The sequence below is a fragment of the Gossypium hirsutum genome, chromosome D12 (genome assembly GCF_007990345.1).
Source record: "Gossypium hirsutum isolate 1008001.06 chromosome D12, Gossypium_hirsutum_v2.1, whole genome shotgun sequence".
In the NCBI taxonomy this organism is placed as follows: domain Eukaryota; kingdom Viridiplantae; phylum Streptophyta; class Magnoliopsida; order Malvales; family Malvaceae; genus Gossypium; species Gossypium hirsutum.
The window spans coordinates 12,122,448-12,133,701 of NC_053448.1; the positions used below are offsets into that span (position 1 = coordinate 12,122,448).

General features: G+C 29.7%; 2 protein-coding genes across 3 annotated transcripts; one reads left to right on the top strand and one right to left on the bottom strand.

The window, feature by feature from the left end:
• The first annotated feature begins 240 nt into the window (after nt 1–240).
• LOC107945664 (probable NAD(P)H dehydrogenase (quinone) FQR1-like 2) lies at nt 241–4,315 on the top strand. The gene is made up of 2 exons (XM_016879753.2): nt 241–974; nt 3,876–4,315. The coding sequence occupies exons 1-2, from the start codon at nt 430–432 to the stop codon at nt 4,102–4,104; spliced, it is 774 nt and encodes a 257-aa protein (XP_016735242.2). The 5' UTR covers nt 241–429; the 3' UTR covers nt 4,105–4,315.
• A 649-nt stretch (nt 4,316–4,964) lies between these two features.
• On the bottom strand, nt 4,965–10,483 carry LOC107945665 (uncharacterized). Of its 2 annotated transcripts, XM_041108477.1 has the most exons (7): nt 10,129–10,482; nt 9,148–9,180; nt 6,882–7,550; nt 6,352–6,493; nt 5,788–6,118; nt 5,530–5,709; nt 4,965–5,390 (listed from the first exon to the last, which is right to left on the bottom strand). In XM_041108477.1, the coding sequence occupies exons 3-7, from the start codon at nt 7,111–7,113 to the stop codon at nt 5,361–5,363; spliced, it is 915 nt and encodes a 304-aa protein (XP_040964411.1). In that variant the 5' UTR covers nt 7,114–7,550; nt 9,148–9,180; nt 10,129–10,482; the 3' UTR covers nt 4,965–5,360. The 2 variants fall into 2 exon arrangements, with proteins under 2 accessions (XP_040964411.1, XP_040964412.1); XM_041108478.1 differs by lacking the exon at nt 4,965–5,390 and having other exon boundaries at nt 5,524–5,633; nt 10,129–10,483.
• Nucleotides 10,484–11,254: the final 771 nt, after the last annotated feature.

The following is an 11,254-nucleotide window of genomic DNA, read 5'->3' on the forward strand; positions in this document are numbered from 1 at the left end:
ATAATTAACTCTAATATTCAATATACATATTTAAATGTTAAAATTTAAAAATACCAAAATTGAAATTTTAAATTTTAGAAAATAAAAGGAAAAAATTGTTACAAAATGAATAATAAGGACTGAATTTACATCTTAAAATATTAAAAAAATTAAAAAAAAATATTAGAATTAAAATATTAGAATCACAATAAAACAAAAAAGGAATCAAAAGTACAACCTTGAAATAAGCATTGAGCATATTCTAAAATCCAACCACTTCCAAGCAAGTTTTGATTTTGGGTGAATGCTCATTATGATTGGAAGATGATTTAAGAAATTATTTTGTTTGCTCAACTTTGAATTAGAAAAGCCTAGGAATATTTCATCTTCGATCCAAAAACCAAAAGAAAAAAAAAACAAAAAAAAACTTACTCTCCCATATAATCCTCCATGGGCAAAGGCGGTGGCTGTGTCCCGAGCAAGAAAAAACATCCGACCTCGGCCGAAGACGCCGCTGGCACCAGCAGCACCACTGCACCTATTGCTGCCGATGAAGAAACCCACGCAACTCCCACCGTAACAGAGAGTTCTGAGAATGCGCAATCAGTTGCCGCCACTTTAAAAGTCTTCATAGTGTTTTACTCCATGTACGGTCACGTGGAGAAGCTGGCGAAGCGGATGAAGAAAGGAGTGGAGGGTGTGGAAGGTGTCGAAGCGGTTCTATATAGGGTTCCCGAGACGCTTCCAGATGAGGTTCTGGAGCATATGAAGGCGCCGCCTAAAGCCCCCGAGGTTCCGGAGATTAAGGCGGAGGAATTGGCAGTGGCGGATGCTATTCTGTTTGGGTTCCCAACAAGGTACGGGTGTATGGCGGCTCAGATGAAAGCGTTTTTCGACTCCACGGGGCAGCTTTGGAAGGAGCAGACACTGGTTGGGAAGCCGGCTGGATTCTTTGTTAGTACTGGAGCTCAAGGAGGCGGCCAAGAAACCACGGCGTAAGTAAAATAGAATGGAGTAAAAATTTCAGTTCTCTCATTTATGCTAACAAGTGAAATTTAAGGATGTTGAAGGTGGGCTATAATTCTTATGAATTATTATATCATAATTAATCTCATAGATGATCCATGAACTCTAGTTTGACTTCTATAGTTGAACAAATTGCAAATTGCAAATTGCTAATTGCTAATTGCTAATTGCTAATCGCTTAGCTTAGCTCAACCTTCGGAATTTTGATGATTTACGTTGGAGTTGAAAAAACATGAGTAGTTTTACTAAGTTGAATTAATTATTATTATTATTTGATTTAATGTTTACAATCATTCATTTTCATTGAAATGTTCTTGTAGTATATGAAATCATTGATTCAGTGTCACAATTTAATTATAAAATTATTAAAATATTTTTATTTTAAAAAATAATTAGTATTATTATAAAATATTTTTTATTTCATATTTTTATAATGTTTCAAATAAAATAATTAAAAAATATTATATAAAAACTGAATATAATATCAAAAAATTCAAATAAAAATCACTTATCATCCCACTCATAATTATTTGTTGAAATAATTTCATAAATATATATTTTTAATGTAAAATAAGTTTATTATATAAAAGAATTCTTGAAAATAATTCAATAATTAATTGAACCCTAAATTAAAAATAATACTTAATTGAGCCTCAATTGAATTTAAACACTCAATTTAATCTTTAATTAAATTTAAGCAATCAATTAAGTTCTCATCCTTTAGCACAGTTAATTTTATCATTAACTTAAGCGAAATTGGATAATTTCAGTTATATTTAGTTAAGAAATCGAAAAAAATATAAAAAATTCTAAAATATAAAAAATATAATTTCTCATTTTTTAGATTATAAAAGTAAAAAATATATTAAAAATAATAGAAAAATCATTTAAAAATAAAATAAATTGAATTTTTAAAAATTATAAAAAAATTAGAAATTTCAACAACCATAAAATTATAAAAATCTTAAAACAAATAAAAATAATAATATATTTTCTCTTTTCCCTTTATTTTTCTTTCCATTTTCCATTTTCTCGTTTTTCCTTCCTTTTTTCCTTTCTTTATCTTCTCCCTTCTTTTCTTCTCTCCTCCCTTAACCCCAGTCGTCTCTCACCCTCAGTGCTCCCGTTGCCGCCGATAGCCTCCCCTCTAGTCTAAGTTGCCGCTCGATGTCCGATTTCATCACCGGACAATCTCTGTTCTCACTCTTTCAGTTTCTTATTTCTCTGTCTCTTCTCCTTCTTCTCTGTTAAGCTAAAATTGGGACTTTAGCTTATGGGAATGGATGTGCTTTTGCAGCTGTCGTTCTTTCTTCCACTTACATCTTTGATTTATGTTATTGTATTGTTCAAATAATCTGGAAATCATTTGAAAAATGAGAAGAAAAAAAATAAAAGAAAAAGGAAAGACGGTAAAAAAATAAAAAAAAGAGGAAAAAAAAAGGATTTTATATTTTTTTCATATTTTTATAATTTTTAAAAATTCTATTTTTTCGAAAAATTTAAAATTTTAAAAAATATTTTCTAAAAATTTTAATAATTAAAAAATTATTAAATTTTGCCATGCGGGACAACCCTTACGTGCCACAAGGTGAAGTTAACTATGCTAAGGGGCTTCTAGCTCAATCGAATATTATTTTGGATTGAAGGCTTAATCAAAGAACTTTTTATATAAAAACCATAAGAACTATTTTTCTTCACCCAGTGTGGATCTGATAAAATTCAATTAGTTATAACTTATTTAAAAAAACTTCAAATAATATGAAAAAGTAGTAAAAGTTGGAGTCGAATATAGGGCACTCATGAACTTTTTGTTCGCATTTGAAAAATAGTTTCGTTCCAATTGTTGTTAGAATATAAATGTTAAATGCAAAGTAATGAAATGAGTAAAGTAATGCGAGAATTAACAAACAATATTTATTCGTTCGGATTATCTATTGGCTTGAGCTTAATCTATTTTTACACAAAAAAGTAATTACAGCCTTAATATCAATCCTAATTATCATAAATCACTCACTCAAATACCTCACAATACAATCAATACCAAAAAGAGTGCCACAAAATAACCACAAGGTTGATACAATAGTCTATCAAATAGTTTGATAAGCTTTAAAATCCTATATAAAAATTGAAATTTTCTTATTAACTATATTAATTATCCTAAGTATTTATCAAATAAAAGTTTTCATAAATTAGTTTTTCAATTGCTCCAAACTCTCTCAAGAGATAATGATAAGGATAAACATTGTCTTCAATTTAAGCTTTTCAATATGACCAGTTAAAGAGTTGAAAAGTCATAACAAAAAACTAACTGTTATTTTGTTAAATATGCCACTCCTTAATAGGTCAATAATAATAATAAACACCCATAGGGACGAAATAGCTACGACCTAAGCATAAAATTCGTTCTTGTTTTAACAAAACATGAAACCAGCATGCCAAAATCCAAATACAAATAAATGAAGTATATAAATTTGAGTTATAATAGAGTTAAAAGTTACCTTTTAGCTTCTTTTTTTTAATTTAGCTCCACTTATTAACGTTATTTTTTTTGTTAGATTTGTTAATATGACATTTTAAATTTAAAAAAGAAACTCACTTGATAGTCATATAATTAAGAAAATGATGTTACAATGATCCTAAAATTTAACGAAATAATTTTAACAGTGTTAATAATTGATCCTAGATTTTAAAATTTAAAAAGTAGGACTAAATTCTTAAAAATAAAAATATAGAGACCCAATTCTAAAATTACGAAAAATACATGGACATATGGTACATTTTAACTTTTTTTTTACTTGGAAAAGTGAATTTTCTGGACATTGGATATATATTTATCAACTTTCTGACATTTTTTTATGGTTGTGGTTCAGTTGGACAGCGATAACCCAGTTGGCACACCATGGAATGCTATTTGTTCCCATTGGCTACACTTTTGGAGACGATATGTCCAAGATAGATTTCATACAAGGAGGTTCACCTTACGGTGCTGGCGTTTATGCTGGTGATGGCACTAGAGAGCCAACTGAAATCGAGCTGGCTCTGGCTGAGCATCAGGGAAAGTACATGGCTGGTGTGGCCAAGAGGCTTTCTCAAGGATGACTTCAAGCTTCATTAAATTGGAATGTTTTGTTAATTATGTTTTATTTGTCGTCGCTTATTATCGTGACCCTTTCTTCCATTCCTTTTTACCAATTATATGAATCATATGATGTATATGATTTCATATTCTTCTATCATGGCATATCGTCTGCATAATCTTTTTTGTGTAATTCACTCAAAGCTTCTGATTTAAAAAAAAATCATTTCATCGATATCCTTTTATTCATCTCTGTTGGATTTGGTACCCATTTTGTTTATATATCAACTGTTGCATCTGTTTGTGATTTGAGCATCAAAGTTTATTCATTATCGACGAATTCGATAATGGGAAGAACATCGAACTTGTCTTGGATTCCTTCTCTAACAAGATAAAAATGATGTCAAAGTCAAATATGTGAATGATAATGTCATACAACATGATTCTATTGCAGTACCATTCGGAAATATCAATACGAGGGTGTACACAACACTTATTCTCTTAATACTCTGGTTTGAAATTTAAATACGTGCAATTAAATTGTTTATTTAGGGTCTGTTTGTTTGGTAATTAAAATGTTTTTCGGAAAATGATTTCTGGAAAATGATTTACTTTTTTAGAAAATAACTTACTGAAAATATTTTCTGGTGTTTGGATGAATCTGTGTAAAATATTTTCTCTTGCTTGGCAGATTTCCTGAAAATATTTTCCGAAAAAGTTATTTTTACATATATTAATAAATTTATATACATATTAATAAATTTTTATATTTTAAATTATTTTTTCATATATTGCAATGATTTATTTATAAATAAATAAATAAATCAAATTAAGTATATAATAATACTCAATTATTAAGCTACAATATTAACCGTCATAAATTGAAAACAACCAAAGTCAAATAAATTATTTGTAATTGTGTTAAAAAAAATAAAAACAAGGGTTGAATAATTATAAATTTAGCTTCCAAACCACAATTAATACTAGAAATTAATAATATTATCCAAATGCATAATTAATACTAGAAATTAATAATATTATCCAAATGCATAATTAATACTAATACAACATAATAACAACAACATTGTCCAAGTGCATAACTAATATTACACCACATAAAAGTATCAATATCTTCAACCTTGAGAAAATTTTTGAAGCCAAATTTTTTTATGCTTCTTACTTTTAACTAAAAAAGCTTTGGCCTCGGATTCATGACTCACTAGATAATCAAACACAGAACACAAGACGTCATCATCAAATCCTTCTTCCTCCATCGACATCACTTGTTCGTAAAGCCGTGGTGTCTTATCTGCAGTAAATTGTTCCAAAGCATTAGCAATTTTGCCAAGTTGTTCACCCACAAATTTAATTTGTTCATCAACGGCACTTTCTTGAACATTTTTTCTTTTACGTTTGGATGTGCCAGATGAAGATACATTTGTTCTTACCTCTTCAGCCTCTTCATTGTCGCAGTCTACAGGCACTGAATCTTGGTTACTGTCATCCAAATCTATGTCAGCAAATGTTCTGGCAAAACTCCCTGTTGCCATATCTTTGCCAACAACCAAAGCCATTTCATCATAATGATCAATGATTTTATTCAAAAATGGTTCATACTTCTTATGTGCCTGTTGGATATTATACATAATTATAATAACAAATAAAAAACAATTGAAATACACTTAACATATATATACATATATTACCATCACTGTTGCATCATATGTCGCTCTATCACATGTGATCATTTTAATGTTATCATCCCATCCAAAACCACTTTCACCTCGAATTTTGCATATAATCTGCCACTGGTTTTTTACAGTCCTCAAATGATTTTCCACATACTTCGCATCGCATTGGACTTGGAATCTTTCAGAAATAGCTTCGACAACTCGATTAATAAAAACTGCTCTGAAAGTATTAGAAGGCTTATTTCCTTTCTGGGCCTCCTCTGCTAGAATTTCAAGAAAAACATGTTCCATCGATTTTGTCCACCTGAATTGCTTGGAGGTCCCGTCTTTGTTGCCCTTACCAATTCTACATTAATAATTGTCATTGTCAATCATTTCAATATCCAACAAGCTTAAAACATAATAAATTCAATATCTAACAAGCTTAAAACATAATAAATATCTAACATTCAAGACATAATAATTTCAAAATCCAACAAACTAAAATTTCAATATCATTATCCAACCAGCATTAACAAAAAAAAAATAATACTAAAACATACATAACATAGAAACAATTACCCTAAGCCCTAAACCTACCTAATATTTCTAGCCATATAATCAGTCCACATAGTTTGTGCAATTTCGTCTCTCTTAGCAGGACATTCTCTTGCTTCTTCTCTTTCTTCTCGCTCCGTAAGAGTTGGTATTACCAAATCAGACTCAGGCTCCTCGTATAATCCTTGATTAAGTAAATCACTAGGATCAACTCCCATTATATGATTATGAATGATACAACAACCCAAAACTATATCTACTTGAGTCAGAAAATTTCAAAATGGTTCAGCATCTAATACACGAAACCGTTTCTTCAAAATCCCAAAAACACGTTCAATAGTGATTCGTAATGATGAATGATGAAGATTAAAGAGTTCTTTGCATTTTCAGGCCCTTGAGCACTAAACTCTTTTAAATGATATTGGACACCACGATATGGGGTAATATATCCATTTCGGATGCCATATCCAGCATCAGCAAGACAATATTTACCTACAATTTTACAAAACATAATTAATACTAATAAATTATGAGTTTACTAGAACTATTTGGTATTTAATGATAATTATTACCTTCTGGAATTCTTAATCCTCCTGGGTGTGAAAGTGCATCACTTAAAATACGAGAACCATGTACACTACCTTCCCAACCAGCTAGAACATAGGAAAATTTCAAATCAAATGTAATGGCAGCCAATACATTTTGTGTCGTCCCCCCTTTATGGCTACGAAATCTTCCTTGAATGCTAAGTGAAACGGATGCACGAATATGAGTTCCATCTAATTTCACTAGGAGTTGACTCATTGGGTAATCTAATAACTAGTTTATACAATTTTAAAATAGCTCTCAATAAAACCCCAAAGTAACGGTGAACTGTCTCAGTTGATCTATAATATCTAGATCCAATCACTTGAAACCTTACATTATGACCAATTGTATGTAAAAAATATAACTACTTGCTCCCTAATATTGACAGATTTAGATTGTAACAAATTATTCCTAGTAAGAATATCACACAAATTAAAAAAGGCGATCGGTCTCATCCTTATCACATCAATACAGTGTTGGTCACCACTATATAAAATACTATTAATATAATTTTCTCTTTCATAATCTCGATTCACACGAGGGTGAGAAGCAATTTCCTTCCTAGTTTTTAAGTTTTTAATCCAAATAGCCCCAAAAGCTAAAACTGAAGCCACGACTCCAACAATTGCATTTTGATCTTGATTACAATCCATCTACAGAAAATAATGACACACAAATATGAAAATCACTACAAAAAAGATGCAAGCTTTTCATAAGATCACATATATGAATAAAGTTATTTTTTTATCCTTTTGTTAAAGGCTTAGAGTTAAGCTGTCTCATAAATTGAATTGTAAGCTTTTACAAAGGCCTAAAAGCTAATCTACATCAAGTTTTAACTTTTACAAGTAAATCAAAGCAAAAAAAGAAGTCACTACAAAAAAGATGCAAGCTATTAAAAGCAAAAGATATAATATTAAAAGCTAAAAAAATGAATATAGCTCATGGCTAAATCATGACTTAAAATAAAAAATAAAATTAATTTTAAAAAATAAAACAATAAAATTTTGTATTTAAAATGAACTAATCTTCCACAAAACGATTAAAAGAAGCTCGAATAAAACACAATGGTATTCGGAAGGTGAGTTCATGTCACATATATTGCTTCTGGTATGTGTATTAAAAGTGATTGGGTAATAACTTTTTTTGACACTTCAACTTAATATATATATATTAACCTCTCAACAAATTTTATCTTTATTGTTTGTCAAATTATTTCCAAATAGATAAGAAAAAAGTTAATATTTTTTAACTTTACTGACGTGATCACATCAACAATTAATTAATTTTTAAAAATTAAAAATATTTCAAAATATCTTTTTATACTTTTTTAATATATTTTTTTGAGTTTTTTAAAAATTTAAAAAATTAATTAATTACTAATATGAATGCACATGGTAATCCATGCTACACCAACAAAGTTAGATATTTTAAGATGATTTTAGAAACACCACAAGACAAAAAATTTAACCAAAGCAATTGCTCGTTGTAATATATATATCCAAGAATCATTAAAGTTATGGCACCGTCCAGTCATAATTTCCAGATTTATAACCTAAAACATTATCACAGCATTATTTGATCTATAAATCAGCAGCAACACTTTCCTTAAATCCCCCAGACTCACAAATATCATCTAATTATTGGTCTAGTTGGTGCACAAACACTAAACCATTCACATAATTAATTAAAATCATTTGGCAATGTACCACTAAAATATACATAGCATCTTTTTTCTAAGACCAAATAGAAATGCTCTGGTTAGAGTTTTCAGGCAGACATGAATGAAGACACTGGAATGGGTAAAATGAGGAGTGTAGGTCGTGGCCACCAAACTAGCTATGATGACAGAATATTAGCAATATAAAATATTGATCCACCAACTCAAACAACATAGATCCTGACTTAATTTGATCTCCACCAACTCAATGACAGATCCAGAAATTTTCACTCAAACAACATTTAAATATGTTCAACATAGAACTAGAATTAGGTATAGATTGTTTGCCTAAAAAGACCCAACTCGATAGCCTAGTTATTGCCTAACATCACAACAGAGTTTCAGTCTTGATTCTTTTATAAAGAACTATTTTAATTGTAAACCTTATAAATATATTTTATGATTTTTGCATGACATTGTTATGAAATTGATCCTTGACAATAAACAGAAAAGTTTCGCAGAAATGTATAAATGGCATGACTGCATCAAGAAAATAAAAATTTATCACTAAAAGGAAGAGATGGGGGAACCTTTGACTCTTGAGGCTCCTTGCAAATAGCTTTCTGCAAAATAAACACACATTCCAAAAGGATTTTTAAATTACAGTAATCAAGATAAAAAGATCATAACATAAACATCTAGAATATACAAACAGAAGATTTGAAAGCTAAAATGTTCAACTTAGAACTAAAAGCCATAAAATAGAGCTGGATTGTTACCAACAAATAGAACAAAACTCCTGCTTTTATTGAATGTTATAGGGTGAGCAAACTAAAATTATTATGCTTCAAGTTACACCACTTTTTCCATCACAGAAACTTTATATTCGAAACAAACAACATAGATCTACCTTATCCATCTCATTGGATTATAAAAAGCTATCCCAACTCAAACAACATAGATCTACCTTATCCATCTCATTTTCACCGCCCCACCATTTTAACTTTTTCAAAAACAGGGTAAAAAAGATAAAAAATCACCTACCTTTTAATTAAATCAATATATCCCGACTTAATCTGATCTCCACCAACTCAACGACAGATACAGAATTTTCCACTTACAATTTCAAGATTAAGTTCCCTTTTACCTAATTTTTAACTAAAAAATAAAACCAAGGATCTGGAACTATACAGCAAGAAGCAAATCTCAGAAGATCCATGGAAGAAAGTTAAGAACAGATCTATATAAAAATAAAACAGAAGAGCAAGAAAATTAGGTAAGGTTTACCGATTTCACTTGCAAACTGCAGGAAATGATGAAACAAAAAGGATTGAAGAAAGGTAAGAAAATGGAGAGGAAGTGCTGGAAATCAGTGGAATGGGAGGAATTGGAAAGATTTTTCATTATTAAAATACAAAGAAAATTCAAAATCTTTCCAACTCCTCCATTCCAAAAATTTCCAGAAACGGTCTCTCTTTTTCCTCCTTCATAACAGTCTAAAAAATTACAAGCCACAGAGAATTATGCGTCTAAAAAATGAGTAGAAATGAAAGTGGAAATAGAAAATATACCTTTTTAAAAAAAGTCTGCGAAGAAATTTTTGAAGCTGAGACGATGAGAGTATAGAGAAGGGAATGGAAAATGTCTTACTGATTCCAAATCGGTAAGACGTTTTCCAGAACCAAGGAAGTGATTTTACCCGTGTTTGTAAAATGTTTTCCTTTTAGGAATTCATTTTTCACCAAACAAACGCTGGAAAATCTGGAAAATGTTTGTTGGAAAACATTTTCCACCAAACAAAAGGAGCCTTAGTATTGAAAAAAAAATCAAATTGCTACCTCTTTCCCTCGGCTTTAAAGAGTGGTTAGGGACTTCTCCCAATATATGATCAAATGAAACTATGACTATGGAAGAGCTTTGTACATTATGTGACTTAAACCCATGATCATATGTGTAATATCTTATTTTTCAGTGGTGTCAAAAGTAACGATTTCGGGACTACAATGTCGGTATGTGAAGTTGCATTTTATTATTAAATAAATTATTTTAGGGTTGCATTAGAGTCGTATAAAATTTTGGTGAAGAAATTTTAATGTGTGGTTGTTTAATTAATTAAAAAAGATTAAATTGTAAAAGTTGCAAAAATTGATTGCTATTAGTTAAATGAGTTAAATGGTTTTGAAGGTGTAAGTTAAAGGACTTAGGTGGTAAATATACCATGCATAAAAGTAGTGGACTTTTATAGACAAGGTTATATTAAATTGTCTGTTAAAATAAAAAAGGGTAGAATAGTAAATTAATATTAAAACGAAAGTAAAATAATAATAAAACAAACATTGTCATCTTCCACATTGAGTGCGCCAAAAATTTAGAACAAAACCACCATTGTTGGAGCTTTATACTCCGCCAACAAAAACTCTTTGCCTGTAAGCTTATTCTAGTTCTGTTTTTTGTAATTTTTATATTTTTGTAATCGTTGCAACTAGGTCTAGTTAACTCATAGCTTCGTTTTTGAAACTGTTAAGAATTTTAAATGTTGCTATTGATGAATACTTGACATTTTGGATGTTAAATAATGAAATTGAAGTGTTAGTTGTTGATTTTGAGTAAATTATAAAGTGGTTTTGTTAGTTTTTGAATTAATGATTAATTTGATGAAATAATAAAATTTACATGGAATTCATGTGAACTTCGAAT